This window comes from Diorhabda carinulata, chromosome 7, assembly GCF_026250575.1.
Source record: "Diorhabda carinulata isolate Delta chromosome 7, icDioCari1.1, whole genome shotgun sequence".
Taxonomy (NCBI): Eukaryota; Metazoa; Arthropoda; class Insecta; order Coleoptera; family Chrysomelidae; genus Diorhabda; species Diorhabda carinulata.
This window is the reverse complement of record NC_079466.1, coordinates 254,038-278,109: the sequence shown is the minus strand read 5'-3', so window position 1 is coordinate 278,109 and position 24,072 is coordinate 254,038. Positions and strand designations below refer to the sequence as shown.

General features: G+C 31.8%; 1 protein-coding gene across 1 annotated transcript in view; it reads right to left on the bottom strand.

The window, feature by feature from the left end:
• Window positions 1–653: 653 nt before the first annotated feature.
• The window catches only part of LOC130896186 (uncharacterized), a 184,039-nt gene continuing 160,620 nt past the window's right edge, over window positions 654–24,072 (bottom strand). Inside the window, exons 4-6 of the mRNA XM_057804104.1 lie at window positions 13,232–13,334; window positions 7,504–7,839; window positions 654–5,570 (exon numbers count right to left, since the gene is read on the bottom strand). Of these exons, the coding sequence (XP_057660087.1) occupies window positions 5,341–5,570; window positions 7,504–7,839; window positions 13,232–13,334 (669 nt within the window). The 3' untranslated portion in view covers window positions 654–5,340. The remainder of the gene's footprint in view (window positions 5,571–7,503; window positions 7,840–13,231; window positions 13,335–24,072) is intronic.

The window sequence follows — 24,072 nt, the reverse complement described above, 5'->3', positions numbered from 1 at the left end:
AAATATTTGCTCTAAAACGAGTTATTTTCTCGTCGCGTCGACAATTTATTTATCATCATCTAGTTCGAGTTGATCCAATATTAAATGTGAACCTTAAATCATCCTACCAAAACCGTTTAAAATATTGAAAAAATGTAAACAATTTGAAAAAGTTAGGCCGGATTCTCTATTTTACATTAAACTTAAGTTTAAAATATCCCCAGACCACCAGTAACTGTAGTTTTTCGGTAAACGCCATCTATAAAACGTGAAAAAAATCGATATCTGTAGTATAAGCCGACTTTTGAGGTTTAAACTTGTGAAACTGGCCCCCAAAAGATGAGAGTACCGATGGTTTAAGATATTCTGTAAATCCTAAAGACGCACGGTTTCCAGAAAAAGACATATTTTGTTTAAACACGTTAAAGACGAGGAATCTCTTATATAAGTGGATATACCGTTATTTCAATTCGTTACGTTCGTGCTTCATAGTTCTTTTGTTTTAAACTTATCAACTCCGTAAATTTTTTTCTTAGGTCACTCCATTCCGTCAAATTTGAGACAATAAATGAAATATTTGAGTTTTTTGAGTTTGTAGTAAATACTTACTGCTTTAATAAAATAACTGATGGTAATTTTTTGATGAGATTGTTGGAAAATAAATAAAACACAACTTACTAAAGGAAATCTTTAATTTCGTACTAAATATACAAGTTTATGCATATCAGATGAAAAGTTAAAACCGTGTATGTAGTCACTATACTATTGCGATATCTTCAATTCTTTTAACAATATTAAATTAAAAAATCGAACGAATAAAAAAATTAAAGAATCTATAAATGATAAATAAATTTGTTCTTTGTGATTAAAAAATGTAGTCTTTGTTAAACAGAGAGCGTTTTTAAAGCTAAAGCATTCATTATAAACGCAACGCAATATTATTACGACTTAAGGAATATTTTTGTAATCAACGCTCTCCTTAAACCAAAGAAATGTTTGGATCTACATTTGGTCAATCTTTCACTAAAAATGTTACAAGAATTCAGAATGTGCTACACGAATCTGTCATCAATTAGGTACAGTCCACTAGAGTCATGTTCTTGTTTCATACAGTTTTCCAACCATTGACTTAAGAGTACAGGAGGAATAACTGCCTTCTACATACAACCAAAAAGTCTCAACTTTCAAGTATTTTATTTTATTTACGCTCCTGTTTGTTTTTGGCAATTTTATTTTTTTATTTTTTCTGGATTCGTTGTAATTAATGTTACTTTAGAATTTTTCATTATTAAATAATTTTAAATATATTAAATGCTAGTTTCTTTTGCAAAAAGTCATGTATTTCAGAAAATTATTTGATGGCAAAAAATACATTTCACATATTTTACTGAATTTGAATCTAAATGATCCCAAAATAAACGAAGTAATATGATATATCAAGTACTTTGCGATAATTGTTATGCTATTTACATAGGATAGACACCTCAGTATTTAGATAATAGATTAGAAAGTCATTAAGATGATAAAAAAAAAATAAATGGCATTATATATCAGAAAAACATACAATCAAATATAAAAATTCAAAATTCTTTAAATACAAGAAGAAGATAATTTTTACAAAAAGGTTCACGAACATTATAAAAAAACGGACCTAAACAAATTGAGTAGAATTTAAAATTATTTTTAAAAATTTCAATGCAAAATGAATATATCCAATATTTCAAATATTCAAAATATGAATGAAACATATAACAAATAGTTTTTAAAACAATAATCAATTTTAATAATAGGAATTATTAATAAATTTTGTTTCTAGTCGCTTCAAAAACTACAGTTATTAGTCAAAGGATAGGGAGAGAACTGACATTACATTACAGTACATACATATCCATGTTTTTGTCTAAGTTCACCGAAATATCGTACTTCTTTCTTGTGTCTTCGCGTATTGTTTACACTGCGATAGTAGTTTATGTTTAACACCAAGATCTACATCACAGGTTTCGCATTTTGGCAACTCAGTGCGTGTTAGAAGATTTTTATGGCTTAAATTTTTATGACCCAGGCGTACCTAAGCGCGATATTCTCATTTGGTGTGGTCTGTTTGATGTTGTTTGGATTGAATAAATTCGACGCTGGCATCTTCATTTTTTAAGTACACTATTTCAGCTTTGTATATAGGTGTTGGATAGTTTGAAGTGAGCTAAGTGGACTTTTTTGATTCTCTAATATGAACGAGTGCTTGTAATATTGCATATAATTTTGCAATTTATGTAGAAGTGATAAGTTTGAAATTCAATTTTGAAGATGGTTTAATAAGGTTAATTTCCATTTATTTTGTCATATTAAGGGTGGTATTAAATTTCGGTATGGGAAGCAGCCAGGGTGGTGGGTATTGTATATTTTTTGGGCAAAAAATTGGGAATTTGGAGTCGCAAATCATTAAGGTTTCTTTCGAAGCTTTCGTAGAATGGTGAGTCCAATCTTGTTGCTGTATGTTTCCTTGGAAACGATCTGTGAAGGTATTTGTATGAGTTGGGTATTTTTATAACTAGATAGATATTGTAAGCTCTTCAACATGATATTATTCCATTGAAATAGTCTCTTGTCACTATATTAGATTTACTTTTATTTGTGGAAATCAGCTAAATTCAAATTGTATTGGGAATACATGAAATTAATTGTATTTAAAAGACAAATGTTTCAAATATTGCTTCTTCCTTTACTTCTATTTCAATGGTTCGAACACAATACAAGGAAGCGCTACAAAATGAAGAGACTGTAAGAGTTTACCTGGTTACGTCTTGACGAAGCTTCAGGAAGTTGTGTTTCTAACAATTTTAATTAACTTATAACAATCCATGTAAAGATATAGTTTAAAAAAAATTATCGATATGCAGCACCTAAGGGCTATTTTCAGAGTAGGTTTTCAACAGTAAAAAAATTTATATCATTGGTTCAAGTTTCTAATCATACCGGAACTTAGAGATTTAAGTCATCTTGCTTGGATTTTCACATTTATCTATGAAACACTAATTTTATGAGAAACTAGAGCAGTTACTAAACAAAAGAAATTGTTGATTAATTCCACATCTTTTGCCAATGCCCTCAAATTCGATGCGATATGTAGAATGTAATAAAACAATTCGTTTTAATGGAATGGATATGAGTATGGCGACTTGTCAAACAGGATGATACTCGTTGGAAAAGACATTTGTGTAGTATAGACTGCATAACAGAGGATGGATTAATAAATCTAAAGTCGAATTTGGTACCAAATAGATAGAAACATCAGAGGATAGAATAAAATATATGGTTGATATAGAAGAATTAGAGAAACATTCTCGGTGAGTATATTATATTATAATGTCCACTATCCATAGCATTTTTATGGAAACTTTGCTTTTAATTCTACTTAGTTTGTACAACTTTTGATGTCGGACGTATAAAAACCTTCTTTATGAATATTAGAGCATAAAATTTTACTTAAGGTCTATTATAATCAAATTAATAATAAATTCTTTCTCTACAGGAAAGAATATCGTACAAAGAATAATAGCAGAAAATAAAACGTTATATCCTTTTACTTTAATGTTTAGTGAAATTGAGTGAAATTTAGCAATGTAGTACTAACTGAAGAAAATAGATTAATAAAGTTTATTAATAAATAAGTTATTGGGCGGACAAATACCGTTGCGTCCATGGGATTTGTCGTGCTCTACTATCAGAGGCTGAAATCATTTAAAAAGGTATTCAAGTACCTCTGCAAAATCCTCATTCTACATTCATCGGTGTTGCCTATATCATACAGATAACGTCTTAGTGATTGTCAGGTTAAAAAAAAACAGTTACAAGTCGAGCTTCACACCTGTGAAAAGGAGAAGTTGATTGGTAAGGCAGGCAGAAGGTCCTTCTAGGTATGCTTTGGTTTGACTCATATAATGATTTCCGTCCATATTCGGAGAATTGGTCTTTTGCCACACCAAAAATGGGTTCTAGGCCCATCGGTGGCTTTGGACATTGAGATTACTGTGATTATATGGTGTCCTCGTTCCCTCACAACATTGAAGGCGAAAAAGATGGAAAGATGCTGTCTCTCCAAACTTATTTAGAATAGGAAAAACGAAGCACAGAAGATGCATGGTGATCGGATTTCTAGTCTCACGGAATGTATCATTTAAGTTGATAAGTTGATAAATTGATAATATGAATACATGACTTTGATTTTATCTGAATATATTATTCTTCCTATTTCTGCGGTATTAATGGTACGAGACATACTTAAATTTAAAAATGGTGTCACTTGATTCTGTTCAAAAGAAGCACTTAACCTCAAATAACATTGTAACTTAACAGAATAAATTAATAGTCTAATCATGTTCTCTCCGGGGTAAGAAAAGTAACATTTATGGGTGTTTCATTGCCTCAGCTATATCTGTAATCTACAATATATAATCTTAAACCCGATTTCTCACCGCCAATATTATACCTGAAATATCACAATGATAAGCTTCACCGACTCTAAGTTTTATTACACATCTTCTATCATGAAATAATGTGTAATTATTGCCAATTTGGCTTAATGATAGTGCAAGATTAAAACTGATATTTCGATTTGAATCAAACAAGTTTAAATTTACTTAGAAGTACAGTCTTCAAAACTTAATCATTACAAGATAGAATTCTTAAGTCTTATTTGGAATAACATCGAGCAGAAGTATCTTTTCCATCACAACAAGTAGTTAATTATTCGTAATTTTGGATGAGTATAGCACTAATTTTGACCTGTCCCGTTTTTTGTTCCCCACTAAAGCTCTGCAGCCACAACTGTAGTATATTACTAATGAATTATAAATAATCACACATAATATATAACTGTAAAAATTAAAACTCAAGGCTATAAATGAATTTCGGAATCCGAAATCACCTTTAAAACAAAGCGTGATCTTTGGCCCCTTTTTGAGAGATACGTCTATGGTTAATAATATCTAAATGATATCAATCATCAAGCGATAATCTAAAAGATTGGTGTGTGTCAATTATATTTTAAAGTGGAAGATAACTAATATAATTTTCAGTTTATTAAGTACTATTCACTACAATTTAAGCATGCCTCGTTGTTTCATTAAAAATTTATGAAGCTGTCACATGATCGAAATATTAACTAATCTTTTAAATTTAATTCATATCACGTTAATTACTTTCTGGTACTATTGGTCTATACCACAAAGTTTGATTCTATCTAATTCTAGAATTACATCATTCCTAATTTTTAAAAATATAAAATATTAACATATTTAATCAGAAAAACTAGTGCCTGTATTATTCTATTTATAATATTCACAAATTGCTGCTATTCTCTTTCTATGATTCCTTGTTTTGTTTGTTTCTTCGTACAATCCATTTAGTTCTAATTGATTCCATGTCTTTTAGATTTTGTAAATGGGTCCATGGTTTCAACTGATGTAGTTCGTTTTCTAAAGTTAAATCCTCTTCGATTCCGACTGCTTTAGTTTTGCTTGATGTTGTATTTGGTGCTATCACCGAGACAGCTATGTATGCCCTCGGATTTTTGCTGGTGTTATCAGGTTTACCTGAAAATGAGAATAAATTCGTACAATCCCTTTTGGATAAAATGAAATTACAATGTGTCACGAGATCTAGAATTGATGACCAAAGGTACAGAAGTAATCGGAGAAGTTGGTAGGAGATTAAAAAAAATTAAGGATGTTTTCAATGGTCACAGTTATTCTCTTTAATATCTATAACATATATGATTGAGAAACACATTTTCCAATTTTAAGGTTTAAGAGAGATTTTATAACTCATTACTCAATAAATCGTGTGACTAACTAAGAAAAACACATTTTTTTTGCACAAAATCGATTTTATTCATCAATGCAATCTTTTTCAAGAATAATACAATCATTCCAACGCTAAAAAATGGCTTCAGTTTCACCAATTGCTTCCTGGAGAGCATTTTTTTGAGATCAGCGAATAGCCAGTAGTCACTGTGGGCCAGATCTGTACTATACGGTAGAAGAGGAAAAAATTCGTTCAATTTAACCATCGTTGCCTTCGACTTGTGAATCGGTGCATTATCTTGTTGAAACAGTGGTTTTTCTTTGGCATACGGGGCCGTTTTCCGTTGATTTTTACATTCAAAAGATACAATAATTCTAAGTAGTACTGAAGCTAAACCTTCCCAGCTGACTGTTGGGCCCATATCGACGAAAAAAGTATGATTTATTGTGTGTATACATGGGCAAATACTGCTCTGAATCATCAATATGTTGTTGTTTTAGATCGACTGTGAGTAAACGCGGCACCCACTTTGACAAAACCTTTCTAATGGTCAAATGTTTATGCATAATTGTAGACACACTGCCTTCTGATATCTTTACGGCCTCAGCTAACTAACGCAATTTTAATTTACGATTAGATATAACCAATTTGTTGACTTTTTCTGATGTTTTCTGGAGTAACGACCTCAATTGGACGACCAAACGATCTTTTGTGTCTGTTACGACCACGTTTAAATTCAGCAAACCAATGGTTCTTTTGGATGTAGTAGAGTCCGAATATCACTTTTGAAGTCATTGCTGAGCTTCTACAGTATTTTTTTTCGTCAAAAAGCAACGAGAAATCAACAAACGAAAATTGTTTTGAATCCATTGTTTTGAAAATAACAAAAGTAGCCTCACTCAAATGGCTGTCACTTTTTTCTGAGTGATCGAAATGTCATAAAATTTTACACATATTTTTTTGAAAGTTGGTAGTTCGTAAACGTCGTATGTATTTGACAGTGCCATCTGTGTGTCAGTCACACGACATATTGAGTGATATATTATGTACAAAGAAAGTGTGCAGCAGTAATAACCGATTTAATCTTATCTTTGTACTGCTCTCTACTGCTAAATACTGTAGCATTGAAACCGAATCGGAGGAATTAAGGAATTGAGCATCTCCGATACGGTCCAGCTGTGTGGTGAAATACTCTTGCTCTAGATTCATTGGAATTGACTTACCAGATTGGAATTTCACACAATATATTATTTTTTATGGTTCTACTAACAACCATGTGAGATTAAACTATTAAAGACGTACTCGATTCATTTTCATTTTTTTTACATATATGTTACATGATGCAGTTTTAGCATTGGTGGTCGAGGTGAAACGTCGAATTTATTGTCTTAAGGATGGTGCTTATCTGCATACTAGATTTTGCATGTTACTTTCTGTAATTTTCAACAAATGGTTATGTTGAGATTTTGTAATTTGCTCAAGCCGCCGAAAAATGAACATTTGTATTCTCTTCTTCAAATCCATTATCAGATCTCAATCGGTTGTAATGCAATTTAATAAGAAAAAAATATATATAATAAAAAGAGATTGTTAACATTTTCCAGCAAAAGCTAGTACTACTTATAGCTAAACGTTTATGTTTCATTTAAAACTGAAAACTTCAAGTAGGTAACGGCAAGATTTGAATGGAAATTTATTTGGATAACGAAAAAGTTATGCTACCTGTGACTCTATGATATGTGAAGTTCTTTGGATATGTAGGTTTATTAGATTTCTCCTTTGACTTCTCGGTATTAGCTGAAGACTTAGTTTCATGCATCTCTGAATAATTATTGTTATTTACAATTCTCAAAATACTGTGTTTCTCATCATTTGGCCATCTAACGTCTTCCATTTTCTTTTCCGTCTTGACTGTATTATTTATATACATAGAGATATTCTTATTTGAGTTCATTTTATTATCTCCAGTAGAGTTTTTGATGGTTCTGTTGTGATGTGGTAGAGTTTGTAATTGAGTGACAACACTTCTTGATGCTTTCAAGTCCTGATCCAAAGTTTCTGAAATGAAACATGTAGTTAAGAAAATTACTAATAGTTATACAAAATAGACATTCGAAAGAAATAAATATATATACTGATTTCCGGTATACTTTGAATGAAATTAAGTCGTTGCAATCAAAGCTGTTGAATATTATACAGAATAAAAGAACACTTGAATCTCAGAAAGTGAACTAATATAATATATATGATATTGCGTTCAAAACTGTAAAAGTGAGCGGTCATCAAAAGTTTTGCAAACAGATGAAAATTTTGTGCTTCAGTTAAAACTACCACAAGCGACTGTCTTTGGTAATGGTAATCAGGCATGTAACCTCTAAGTTTTCAACTTTACTCGATAATTTGTTAATCTTTAATGTCACCAGGGCACTCACCGATGATGTTGTCTACTTTTTAAAACACTAGCAATAGCATTGTTCAAGTGCAGCAGTTCAATGATGAGATATTCCGAAGGCTCATGTGTGAGTTAGCTTTTCTCACGCCAGGTGTTTCCATTTCCCACAAACACGGATTTATTGCACAAAATGAGAAGAAATTATTTTTACAATCATATATATGAACAGGGGATAGTTTTCTTAGTTAACACATTTTTTCTACATATGTGCTGAAATATTTCGACACATTTCGGAATTCAGTGTTTTATAAGGTTGCAGTTAATCAGTTGAGAAGTAAAGTGGACGAAAATAGATTGATTAAGAGCATTAAGAGGAATAATGACGACGGAATGGGTATTATACTTCCACTTGAATATATAGAAGCACCAATTACATATATTACAGTGAACAATAGAAGATTTATGGAAAGGTTCCAATTTTTAAAAAAATTCTCCACGACTCTTTGAATGTTATTGTATCCGTTATATTGTCTCTTCAACTTCTTCGTTGTCATTCTTTTGCTTTTTCATCAGTGACAGCTACTTTAATATTTTCTAAAATCATCTGTCGTTCTACATTTTTTCCACTTGCCTTCATCATATCAATCAAAATCGTTTTGTTAATAATTCTATCTAGTTTCTCTTGAGAATAACCATTTTATTTGTCTCATTCTGTCCTTTGGAAGACAAGACACCTATAAACGAACATAGGATATCTCAGCATGATTCCAATAAACTTAGAAGGTTTACTATATACAGACGACATCGTAATTATGACAAAAATCATATAAAGATTGAAGCATTAACAAAAATTTGGATAGAATATATAGAAAAACTACAAACGAGAAAAATAGAAACAAAGTTTGGTAGCAAAAGAAGAAATAGTAATAACAGATAGAAACGGAGGCTACGAACAGAATAAAAAATCAACAAATATATACTATCAATTGAATAAAACAGTGTTCAATAAGAAGGAGGTAACGAAGAAAGAAAAACTGAGCGTTTACAAAACAATAACAATTCCAACACTGACGTACGGATGTGAATCATGGGTACTAACAATAAAATTAAAATACTAGAGAAAAAGCAATCGAGATGAAGTACTTACGCAAATTTAGGATAAATAGAACAAAAAATGTAATTATTAGAAACAATTTTCAACAGAAAAACAAATAAATAAGAGAATCTTGTACTGGTTTGGATATTTAACAAGGATGGAACAATATAGACTAACAAAATGAATATGAAACGTAAAAACTATAGGAAGAAGAAGAAGGAAAGACAGACCAAGCAAAACTTGTAACGAACAAATAACATATATAGGAAAACAAATACAACATATATATATATATATAATCAAATATACTAGGCCAGGAAAGGAAAAGATAAAGGAAGTGAATAAATGGATGATAAATACATTTCTAATGCCCTAGAAAAAACAAAAGGAAAAATGGGAAGAAGATTTTGAAACATCTTAAAATCCCCGCATGTATGGTATACATAATATGACATAATGGACGATGCGTTCGTTCATCGTATTAATCTTCAATTGGATTATTAAATCGTGTGGAGTCCATATTTAAAATCGATCACTTCACGAGTTTGACTTTTAAGATCAATTATTGGTTTAAAATATCATCTTTGCTTGAAGAGAAACAAAACATTGCGTCGAGTGGTCTCATACTGTGCGAATTTTGACTGTAAACTCTTACGATTCACAAATTTCTCAATAATTATATAACATGAATGATTTATAGTTATTAATAAATTGAATAACCTTTACCAATTTATCATACTCTGACAAGACCGGCCTTGGATGGTTATATTCTAATTAAACTTCTGATAATTTCATTAGCTAGAAACTCATTAAATTATCCGAGCCAGTTGATTGTGAGAGATTTGAATTCTTTTTATGATAAAGGTATCCCAGGGATTTATGGTGATAGAGCAGAGATTCTGACTTAATTTCACGCCCCGTAGCAGAGGTGACTTAGGATAATACAAATTAACAAACCCTGACTCTATAATTGGAAAATTTTGCAGTGTTAACAATATTACTTCCAGCTGGGATATTCGGATTGAAATTTAGGATTTCGTCTCACGTATTTGTAAAGAAAAACTGAAAAGCTTTCCAAATGTTATTTCTCGATAAACAATATTCAATTGAAATAGTATATTGGAAACACATCTGAACTGACATTCTATATATGGACCGAGAAATAAAACACTTCAAACTGCGTATTTGGATACATATTCCCGTTCAAATATGATGCATTAGCATTCCTATATATGTCCGTTCCCGTGTTCATTTTATGCAAGGACAGATGTTTGGTTATAGATGGCTAACCTCATTCCATGGATATTTCGGATGAAACCTCTCAAGTTATATTACCTCTATTTACATTTTGTGTTTGTCTAGTAGGTATGAGAAAAAACCAATGTCGTATCGAAGTTTCAGTTTACCGTTTATTAAACGTTTTCGTTGTTTACAAAATATTCTCTGCAAGAAAAAATGGGCGATGAATTACCTACAGTGTGAATAATAAATTGTCGAGAAGCGCGGATTATATTTAAGCAGAGTTTGAATCTTGTTACTGTATATAATTTTGTCAGTTTGGTATATTTGCGATTTTTAGAATAAATAAAAATAGGAGAAAACAAAACCTATAATGGAATTGAAGAAATGACAAGAAACTCTACAGATAAAGTGAGTGAGATGCCATAGAAAAACAACGGAGAAATGTAAATGGCTTAGTAGTCATTGATAACAAAAAATGGCGAAGTTCCAGAGAGAATAATACTCTACTGCAGACAAGTTAGAGAAAGTAATAATGGAATTCTATAACGATGTTTTAAAAATATAATAAAAACCATTCCCAAGAAGGATATATCAATTATCTCGGGATATTTCGAAACAAGAATTGGTGATAGTGAAAGTGGTAATATTATCGGTTCTTTTGTATGGGGAAAGTGAAATTAATTAGTAGATCGATTAAATACTTTTACAATGGAAGAACTACTTTCTTTGACTGGAAACTGGCACTTTTTCAGATGTGGTTTTATAGAAGGATATTATGAATATCATGGATCTACAGTAGTACTGAAAAGACTCATGTGAGATCAATAATAACAACAAAATAGCAGGAGTATTTGGATCACGTAACAAAGAATGAAAATCGATATAGCTGAATTTTAAAAGCAAAATACGCGGTCATAGAGGACCGGGATGGAGAAAAAAATACTTGGATCTAAAGTTTCGAGCAATAGTTTGCCTTGACCACCACCAAATTATTCCGGCAGTAGCCAACACAGTTGGAATAGTCATCATAGTCGTCAACATACAAACCAGATAGGCACTAACAGAAGAAAAAGAAAAATGGTGGCAAACAATTCGTGGAAAGATCAAATTTTTGAAATAATGTAACGCACATTCGATCATAAGGATCTATCCATTCTGCATACTAAACTTCGGTGACTGTTAAGAGGCTGGGTCGTATCACATTTGATGAACAGAGAAGAAGTATTGATATATTCCTCGATGAAAATATGATTTTGTCGAAGCACCTCGTAATGGCTAGGCTAGTATTTTTGGTTGACATTTATGCCTTTTGGCTTCCAGGTACCAATATAACTCCATATGACTTTTGACCCAAAAAATTGAGATATTCAAGAAAAATGGTCTTCATTGGTTTGAAACTGAATTAGTATCGTTTGAAAAGTTCAATTTGTTTTGAGATTTTATTTCTCAAAATGAAGGCTTCAATGCAACAGTAAAAGTTGTAGAGTTTTGGGTTGAATTGATTGATTGAAGTCCTGTACTTAGTAAAAGGCACTGAAATTTCTTCCGCTAATTTCTGTGAAACAAGATTTTCAACAGATTTTCAATTCAATTAAATTCATATTTGTATATACGAGTGGATGTATAAAGTAACGTTTATTTATTATATTTTATATGCATAAAATTTGAGCGTAAAGATTTGAATTTACCATTTAAAATTTAAGCAAACAGTAACAAATGTACAAAGTAAGTTTGAATATTTTCTTGCTAAATATAGAAAAGAAACAAACTCAATTTTGATTATGAGTTTTCATACTTTTAGAGTGATTGATTGATATTATATCCATATCCAATTTCTTTTATATATATGAACTGTAAATGGTTGTTGTATTCTCCTCGAATATTTGGAAACGACCAATGAAACTGTTGAGATGTAAAACACACAAACCCTCTGAGTTATTAGAACACTTTCGCGGCAAATTTACAATGTATGTATAGATTTGGGGTCTCTTATACACTGCAACCCAAAGGATCTATTGTGTCTCCATTTCTTGCTGCGATGCTGGAGAACCCAGTGTTGACAGGATGCCAGAGATCTTCGTCTTCTATTTGGAGCGCTCCCAGGTGTGGTGCTCTGGAGTTTTGTGCTCTGGGCAACAAAATCTGCACGCCGCATTATCTGCTGAGTCTATTACCTTGAGGTGTTTGTTGAGGTGACAGTGCCCTGATAGAACTTCTGTTAGTATTCGTAGATTGTTCTTACTTAGGTTGATACATTCAGCAGATCTAGACTCCTAGAAGAGTATTAGCCTTTTACAATGTAACAGACGTAACTTAGTTAAATGCAATCGGTATACAGTCGCCTAAATAAACACACGTAAATGATGTCAGGAAAGAGTCACAACAAAACTGGATGTGACTGAAACAAAATAATCGTTTTTTTTTTTGTATCAAAACAAATAAAAATCATCACAAAGTTCGTGTGACAAAGACAACTTTTAATAAAAGTCGCTAGCACTAGCAAAATATTTAAAATATTATATCAGTTTGTGTTTTTGATAGGTCAATAAGTGATACTGTTCGCTTTTTTCAGAAAAAAATCAAGAATGGAGTTAGGTACAACATAACGTTTCTAGTTTGAATTTGAAATATTGGATGGTTTGTTATTTGTTTCTGACAGAATATCTTTTAGAATTATTTCGAATTGAAGTGTACAAATGTCATCAATGTAATTTACTCACGTAAAATTTTGTGGACTCTGTCCCATTGATCTGGATGAGATGCGATTCTCACCATTAATTCCAGAAGAATTTCACTTGCTCCGACACGATCCCCAGTAACTACCTGTAAATAAATGCAGAGTTCAGTATTTTACTTCAAAATATATGAAATACCATCGAGGAAATTTGATGTTGAATACACTATAACACTCAGAGGCATAGGATTCTGGTAACAAAACCTTACCAAGAATCTTCCGAAGAATTGTAATTTTAATAAAATCGAAAAATTCTTGACGTGAACTGAAAAAATTGAGCATTGAAAAAAAACTGAATGGAAGAGGACGCTTAAATTCAATGAAAGTGAGAGGGTAGTTGTATTTTATAAAATTTCTTTATTGGTTTCGTATATTCATATTTGTCTCAAGTTTCTTCTACTTTTCAGTTGATATATTGAATTTCGACTTTCCCGTAACTTCTTCCTGTTAATCTGTGAAGTGCAATCGACCTATCCTACCTCATGAATCAATTAATGTTACATTGTTGGTACATTCTGCCTGCCGGAATAATATTCACGGTGGTGTGCACAGACATTCTAAGTAATTTAACACACACAATTTCCACATTGTATTCACAAGTTTAACGTGAAGATATCTAACGTAACCAACACGTTTAAACATGCAATTCGAATTGAGACTTCAGCAAAGCACCACGTGTTCAATTACGATGCAACATAACTGGAAAATGTTATAATCATCATTTGCACCCATAAAATCTAACAACAATATTTATTTACACGTGTACGAGAAGATTTCTTAATTATGGTTCTCTAAAACTTAACAAGACATTATTATACAGTGTGGAAGCTTTTTAAAAACCATCTCAATTATTCGACTACAGTTAAAACAAAGGCTAGAGTTTCAAAAAATTAAAATCAGTTGTAGTAGACTAAAAGAAAGATAAAATAACCACCAAACACTACTCGTTGTACGTTTTTATTAAATTTTTATTTGTTTATTTGTTTATGTTTCACACGATAGTTAGCACTTCAAGTGAATGAATCTACATGAAAGCCGACCTCAAATTTAGTTTGTGGGCAATACAGATTACCTCCATCCATCCATTGATGAGAAATTGATTCAACTGCTTTGACAAAAACAGACTATGCATTTTTAAGTATGAGGAACAAATAAATAATAGTAGCCAATTTATAATCTTCTTCCCCGGCAGGAGATTCTTCCTCAGGAAAAGTATTCTCGGCCTTAAATAAAATTGAATAAAATATTGAATTGGACGCCACTAGCTTTTTAAAGAGGACAACGTTAAAAATAAATAAAAAAAGGTGGAAAAGCTGGAAACACCTTACGAACCTATAAACCTGATTTTGACATCGACATTTTGTTACCTTTATTAAAACTTTGACAGAACTCTCACCGGTAAAATGCCAGAGAATTTGACAGGTCACCTGAGGATTCTCCAATCGATAAAGCTAGAAAGCAGTGACAAACCAATGAACTAAATTAGTAGTATGATGGACACAGACATCTCATACAAACTGGTAATCAACGATCGCCAATAATCTTTCGCAAGGTTGCAATGCTTTTTCTGATATATAGATGCTACGAAGCTAGCGCAAAAGCCTGGATTTGGCCTTTTTAGATTAAAATGCAAGCTCATATACTATTTTTCTGATAGAGTTACTTACAATAAACGTATGCTGAGAAGTGTGTAAATAGAAACCTCTCTATAACGCACTTTTACATTTTCTGCGATAGCCAAGCGGCCTTGAAGGCTATTGAATGTCCAAACAAGCTTAGGAGCTCAAACAAAATATAGATGAAACAGAAACAAAATGTTTACCAATTCAGTTATTTGTGAAAAATAATGTCCATCATTTCGAATGCATAACTCAAAACTCTTTTCAAAAGATCAATTGCTGAAACGTGATATAATCTGACCAGGAAACATGCGTCAAGTGTTTGCCACATGTCATGTTGTTACTTTCTACTAGAACCAAATATGTTTCACGGGGATTTATCGACTTCTTAGTTCTGGTTTCGTCTTAGCTTCGTCTAGCTTACCGTCCTGGGTTTCTAGCTACCGCTTCTCTTATACTTTCAATACTTTCTGGTGTTGTTATAATGAGAATCGGCACAAGGTGCTTCTTATGCAGTATGTTTCTAGTGGATCTGAAGTTTTTACTCATTAGTCATAGCTCTATGTCGATCAACTTTAAGCCGCGCAAGAAATAAGCGCTGCGTAGCCGTCATAGATAAACAATCGACTGAGTAAATGAAATGTGGCGTCTTATGCAGATTAGAACTATTTGCACCACGACTATCTACCACCATGATACTCTCAGTAGTACGCAGTTCAAAACTGTCCATTTCCCGTATTTTACCTTATGCATAGTTCTAAACAAAGATTAGATAAAATGATAGTTGCTTAATACTATAGATTCTAACATATATATTGAATATTTAGACAGTTTCAAGTATCAGAAATGTAACTTTAAAATTATTTGTTAGTTTAGCTACCTAATTATGAAAGGTAATGAGATTTCAAGAGATGAATTATTTTAGTTTAATGTGACACATCCTATAGTAATCGTTTCCTTCTGTTACATCTATCTATATCGTCCGCAATCGAGTTTGTGAGGTAATATAAGCGTGTACAGATGAGTTTAATAGACCCCATCAAAATGGGTTAGTCCCAGCTGACACACTGATTTGAGTAGATTTAGACACGTCGATGATAGTGGGAGCGGACGGTACCAGTAAATCAGCTTATCCGTCATTATGTTGGGAAAACTAAGCACTTAGTGAGAATGAAATTTTTTACTTGTAGATCAGGAAGCTCATAATAGGTGAATTATTAACATTAACAAATAATCAAGTGATCAACACTCTTCTGCAGCATCTTATTCTATACAAACTTTATTATGTCGAAAAGTATAATACTTTGAGGAGGACTAATTCGGGGAACTTAGAAGCCAACTTCAAGTCTCTTCGAAGTAGTCTTAGATTTGTCTGGCTGGATGTGGACAAGCATGATATTGATGGAAACTCTTATTTTGTCAGTGAGGAATTAGATAAGGTTCCAATATTTGTTGAAGGTATCGATGCTATTGCCTCTGATAGAGAGTGATATTGAGAAATAAGCACAAGTATCATCATAATCATAGCCCAACAGACGATTCCACACCATTGAAGTGAATTTCTTCGATACTTCAAAGTTGAAGGTCAGAGGTCTAAGTTCGGTATGAAGAAAGTCCAAGCCATATCTGTTTATAAACATTTCGCATTCTAAGGATCTTTCATGGTTTGCAAATCACTGAGCTGCTATTAGCAGTGACGCTGAATTAAATCATTTTCCTAAACATATTTTTCCAGAATCATTATATATGGGGAGATAAGAATAATCAAGGTAAAAGTGATAAATATAGGGCATAGTGCTACTTTAAAATTTCCATAGGACAAATAGTGGCATTTTAGGGAGCTTGAGCTATAAGATTTATAGTAACTATTTAGGTCTTTTTTGTTCTAGCCCCCTGTCGAAAATAATAACAGTTATAATACCCCGAAAATGTGATTCTTCTACATTCTAATAGATAATTCGATGAAGAAACCGAAACAAATTTCTTTCCAAACTGATAATTTCAGAGTGATTATCAAAACTTCTTTGACATTATTACAAGCAAATGACCACGATAATACTTAGAGGATATTATTCAATAATGAACAAAATCACACTATAAATATTGGCTACGAGAACATGTAAAATTATAAATATAGTTAAAAAAAAACTGAAAAAAATCGCTTTTAAAGCACTCCAAACTAAAAAGTTTAGAATACATATTTTTTAATATAAATTGGAGAGAATAATGAACGAAAAATACTGGTATAATTGCGTCGGGCACTCTATGTACGAGAAATATGGAAAAAACGCCTCATTTTTTTCCCGCGTGAACGGGATTTGAACCTACGACCGGCGAATCCGGAGGTTGACGCCGTTGCCCGCTCAATAAACGATCGCAATTAAAGTGGTGGGATATACTAACAGTAATAAGCCACAAGGGGAGTTCCAAACAAACAAGCTCACAAAAACATATACAGGTGGAGCTAATATAGACGTGTTAATGAATATAATCGATATCTCTAGACAATACTAATACTTATTAAGGATTTCACAATTTTTTTACATATTAAACCCTCCACTTTTCCATTTTTGCTTCAAAAAATATCTCCCACACCGAATTAAAACAGTAAATAACCGACTATTTCGTTTCTAAATATGTCTCCGGAATTTTATAGGTAAACAAGACCACAGGTTTAGAAAGTTTTTTCCTCGTAGACCACTTGCAAAATATTTCTGGCTTTGATGTATCCTTTATTGCCAAATTTGTGAATATAGGGACGTACCATAAATCTTATTGAATTAATAAACATTGTTGAAGTTTAGTTATGTTAACGTTTTACTCGGTATTCGTTTCGCGTCAACGTTGCAGAATTTGATAACAAATAACAATGAAAATCGCTTTATCGTTAGTTGAGAGTCCATGCATAGTTTGACTTTTTCCCGGGTTGAAATTTCACCTAAAGCGTCAAACTTTTCAAAACTGGCGGCATAACGACATAATGACTTTATAACTGTTTGTACGTCCTCTTGCATCCAAGCACACGTGATTTAATTAAATGAAAACTAGCAAGATTCATGCAAGGTATAACCTTCAAACTTATTAATTGCTAAAAATGAGAATCGAATTCAATTGAAATTATAAAATTTCTTCTACTGTGAGTAATTTCATTCAAAATGAATAATTTGAGAAAACTATTCTTGTTACAGACATTTTTCTTTAGAAGGCAACAGTTGTGTTACCTACTTGGCTATTGAACAAGTTTGGTCTCCCAATATGAGAAACAAAATTATATGGTTTGAAACAAATTCACGTCCTAATTTATGAATTTCATCCTGGAAGTAAGTGTCTGGAAAACTGTCCAAACATTCTGACACGGCTGCTATCACCTCTTCGTTCTATGGAAATCATTTTTTACGTATGAATGGTTTGAGATTTGTGAACAGCCAGAAATCAGTAGTCAAATTTGGACAAAAAATGTGTCTGTACCTCGTCGGCCAGCTTTATCTATAATTTGTTTAATGGTAAATACGTGATCTTGTACACTTCTACGTTTGCCTCATTTAGTGTTTGGTTTCATGTTGTTATCTAGGGTTTTTTCATAAACTTTAATCGAAGAACACAGCTGTCTCTTTCCAGTTTGTTAAAAATTTTTCATAATTTTCAACAATTGTTTGAATTATGATATTCAATTGTTCAACTGTTATTTTTTCAATTGTTCGTTTCTATATGTATTGTTACGAACTCGTCCACTGATAGAGACCGCGAAGCTGTTCTGTTCTACTATGTTATTATAATCTAAAGTTTGGCGGATGCACCGGCTACATTTTCCAGAAGGTCTAGTTACATTATGTTTTGTTATAAGGCGATTTCTTTGTATTGTTTTTACAGCTTGCTCACATTATATACACTGTTTATTGGCATAAAATACACATTGTATAATTAATTACATTGAGTTGAAATATTTAAATATAAATTTAATTCAATAAACACATAAATAACTATAGAAAGTATCTGTACGATAGTTTGTACGTGGTGTACAATTTTCAAGGAGGACTTTTTTCCTTTTTACGGCAAATTAGGGATTTCCAGGAATTCGAAGATTTTGGAAATTGAGATAGTGTTTAAAAACGAATTTCTAACAGCTGTAGTAGTCAGTAAATAATTTGATGTCATAGTGAACACTTTGGAGTAATGGAATAAGTGTGTTAAGTATCAGTGAGTAGTTTAGTGTATTATTTTTTTTATTTACAAAATCAATTAACAATCTTATCATAATTAGAAAAATGGATAAGAATTTGGAAATAACAATTTGGAAATAATAATTTTTCTGACTTTTTATGACCCAAAATAGGACCCCATTTTCGAACATTACAATTTTAATCATGTTTTGTCATCAAAAACAAGATATGAGAAATTTCAATTCAAACTTTTACTGAACGGATTACACTGTATGTTGATTTCAAAAGCTTCAAAAAATTCATATTGACTAATTCATACGTCATGAAATTTATATTTAATATTCGCAGGTATGGGGTCACGTTCCACGTTTATTCTACATTTTGAAGATTGATTATGTCTAGTTGAATTTAATTTAGGAATTCCCGTCTTTTAGTTTCGATATTAACGAATGAATTTGTCACTGACAATTTTCCTGATATCCTGTCCCTACTGGAAATCTCTTCAAGTTACATCACTCTCACTTCAAATTACTTTTTATCAACGGAGACCGTATGAAACATACAAATGTCAAGTGATAAATTCATTAAAAAATTTGAAGCATGTGCACATTGAGTGATTGTGTTTGATATATACTCGTATATATGATTGAACAATATAATAAGATATACAAAGGACTATCGCGTAATTTGTTTTAATATAACGCTCATTTATTTGTCACTGGATTGATGATAATCATCATCATCATCATAATGATTGTGATTATGTGTGAATTTGGCTGATTCTTCACTACATCTTATCTTCACTATACTTTACAGTTACCTCCTTTATTTATAATTATGAAATGTTTATATCAATTGGTGTATTATAATCAATTCGAGTTTATAATTATACGATAATTTGTACTTTCGCTGCGGTGATTCATTATTAGTTTCCTCCGTGTTTCTGATGCCATTTTCAATAAAATTTCTAATAAATCTGACTAATATATTAGTTCTAATACTCGTATAACGTCGGCCAATTTTACAATAGTCACAAAAAACTTACGACAAAAAAATTGAATAAAGACTTGATCTGTTTTTTTAAGACTCAGGTTGCTATTATTACAAATAAGGCTGGCACTGCAGCTCACCTTGTTTGGACATAAAATATCACCATCATCACAAATTCGCTTGTTGGGTATTGAGGTTGGAAGTGATATGTCCTGGCATAATCACGTGGCCCATTTAGCCAAGAAAGCTTCACAAAAACTTGAAGCCCTCTTTAAGAGGGGCGCAACAGCTTCTAATCCTCTACAAGGCCCATATCCATCAATTTTTGGAGTAATGCTTGCACATTTAGAGCTCGGATTCCAAGCATACCCTAAAGATGCTCGACTCAATACGACTTATAGGCGGTTCAGAGTTGATCAACAACTTGGGCAGCTTAGAGCATAGAAGAAAGGTCGCTGACCTGACCTGTTTCTAACAGCTGTAGTAGTCAGTAGGTATATTTTTCAAACAGTGCTTTCGAACATCATAAAATTTGAGGATCCATTAAAAATAAGGCGTTATTGACGATATAAAGTTTCCAGAAGCTCTGCACATGGATCATTGTTTTTTTTTAAGTATTGTGGTTGGATTCCATATTTGCTCGAACTTAATAAGAAAAATTTCATCTAGCTAATGTTTACGAGCGTTATTAAATTACAGCTTTTTCATAAAATACTTTTCTCTCATTCCGGTAAACCATAATTTTTACACGAAAAACCTGTATTGAAACATTGATGAGTTCACATTTCCAGCTTGAGTAAACAAAAATTTGGAAATTTAGTAACAAGAGCTTGACGGTTAAAGGAAATTGTTTGCTCTGCATAAATTTGAGGGAGCAAGAGTTTTTCGTCTACACGCTAAAAAATGATTAATAACAAAAATTTCAGTTGTTTGTATTACAAAATCGATATCATTATATGACAATAGTGGAAATAGAAATAATTCCACGGAGTACATGAAATTATTTTGGAAAATACATTGTCGGTTTTGTTATTTCATTTAGTTTCTGTTTAATTCACAACATTACATTGTACGACATAATCTTCATGGGTACTCAGATATTGATCGTAACCCAATTTTTTTAACCTGTTTTGTTGTTAGAAATCAGGTCCTGAATTCTAGAAAAGACGAACTATTAGCCAAATTAACTGCATGCGAAGAGGCTCTACAATTTCCATATGAACAGTTGCAACAATTCCTGCTTTATTGTAACAAAATCCTCCTGGAATTAGTCTACAAGAGGATGACATGTCGTCGCGTAACTTATTCAAACAATAAAGTTCTGCATTAATTCCAGAATGTGATTATGATGAATTTACATAAAATTTCTTGGTTGATAACGATCTAATATATAGTTGCTTTTTTGTGGTGACGAAATGAAGTTGAGTTGTTTCACCTGTAAATGATAATACTAAAGACATGAGAGGCTTCACATCCACATCCTATGAGTTTGTGCTGTGCTCAATTCCAGCTCTTACAAGATTTCTCATCTGATTGAAAAAGATGGTGTTCACTATACGTTATTTGCTTATTGCTTCTTCACCATAAAATTACACAATTCGATTGTCAATGTTAGATAAGGATAGAGTCTTTACTTGTTAAAATGCACTTGCACACGGAACAAATTTGAAAACTTTTTGCCATTCCTATAATTCAATAAATATCAATTCATATATTAATAGCATCTATGAAAAATGAATTTAAGTTATACTTATGATAATTTCCAATATTGGTGTAGCAGTAACGACATCAAGTCTCATTTACACAAAATGGTCTTTTGGTGAAAGTACTAATGGACTTTCCATGGGTACTGTGTCATCTGTAGCATGTCATTGGTTCGGCGGATGAAAAGGAAGTTAAGAAGCGGGACTTTTGCAATTCCAAACGTAAAGTAGAGAGTCCAAATTTTGAATCTGCCGTAACACATGCTCCTCATAATGTAAATTTACTAGTACCCACGGCGTCTATGGATTCGCAAGATAAAACCAGGACTTGCCAATTTACGACTAGTACTGATGAAAGGATTTAAGTACCAGAGACCAGGCACCAATTTAGAGAATGATATTTTAATTGGGGGACAAATTGGAAACTTTCTGTGCAAAGTAAATTCTACAGAAAAGCTTATCACGCTAGAACTTAGAGCTTCGCATTCGTATTTGTGGTGATTAGATTTTGGGGAACAATATGGATATAACCTACGAAGAGATAGTTATTGAACTTTTAAATGACTATAAATTGATAGGATGCCGAATGTCATTGAAAATTCATTTTCTTCCTTTCCATTCACCTTTATTTACTGATTTCGGAGCCGTCAGCTACGAGCAAAGTGAGACGTTCCACCAGGATATCAGTAGAAATTCGGTGCGATAGGATCCAGCCGAAATGAGTGATAACTTCTGGTTTTCTAGAAGAGGATATATAATATAAAAGGAGAAAATAAAATTAGCCACAAATAGATACTTTAATTTGTTATTACGTCAGTAGATTCTTTCTACGATGGTTTTTGTCTACCAGTGAATTAATAATAACTATTCATTTTATGTTTTGATTGGCGACATAATTATTATAACTAACTCTATATTTTTCATACAGATGCAATTCAACAAATGGAAGCTCATTTCGTATTCACCTAAACAGTTTTAAAATACCATGCTGTAGAAATTTATAGTTAATTCAGTTTATAACGTAATGACAAGCTTTTATCGTAAAATATTCAAGGTACGTGTTAAATTTAGAACGCTTCAATAGGAAGATCGATTGATTTAAAATCGAATCCATCATTTTGAAAATGTATGTACGTTAAGGATTAACAGGAAGGGAAATGTACGAAACATCGTAAATCATATATAGGATGCAGGTTAATTTAAAGATTAGACTTCTAAAGCAACGAAAATCTAAGATAGGAGAATTTCAACATCATATCCTCATAACATCTGCTAATTCAGAACACGAAGGGGTAGAAAGTGTTAATGATGGAGAAATCGTGGTTTATATGAGATTATGTACATCGATCCACCGATTTTATTATAGATGATCATTTTTTCGGCAAAAATATGAAATATTGACTCATGAGCTTTATATTTGATTAGTATCAACTTTTATATTTGGTTTCTTGAAAAATTTGTTTAGTTTTGTAATTTGATTCAATTATATTGGATGAATGTATAATTTTATTTTGGGAAAGCGAAGGTAGTTTAAGCAGTTTGTATAAAAGTATATATATAAAAAGTATAAAAGTGAATTAAGTTCTTTCTTCGTATAAGAATCATTCAATTTCGTCTTAAAGTACGGATAAACATTACTAATGTCATTTTTGTTGTCAACGAATATCACCATCTCGGAATAACAGGAATATAGAATTCAGACTATTTTAGGAATACGCTCGCCATCCAATATAGTTATTGGGGAAAACTATGTTTCTGTACGTCAATTTGAAAGTGTTCTTCATCGTCAAGAAACTACATGTTTCGAATATTTGAAGAAATAAATCTGAAAGCAATGGAGTATTAACAAATGATGTTTGTTCACGATAATGTATGTTCAAATCGAATCAATTAAATTAGAGAGGGAAATTGCTATATCTCCAAATCACCCAGTTACACATTAATATACCGGAATAGCTTTCGTAACATTTCCGCGACAATATTAGTTGTTGCTGGTAGTTACTCATTTCAATAAAACAGCAAGGTGGGAATAGGGAAATTTCAATAACCGGAAATTACAAAATTAAATTGAACTGAAATGAAGTGATTATAACTAGTCAAACTTTAAATTTGATTCAGTAACACCAGTAACAACAGTTCAATAAATATCGTTCTAAGCAACAGAATCTTTAACATCTGTGTCGGTGAATAAAAAAAATCGTAATTAAATTTGATTTCATAGCTTTTTAAGTACATATCTCGGCTTTTTTTCAATATTTTTAGATATATATGATTTCCATGCAAAACATATTTTATTAATATTATATATATATATATGTATATATATATATATATATATATATATATATATATATA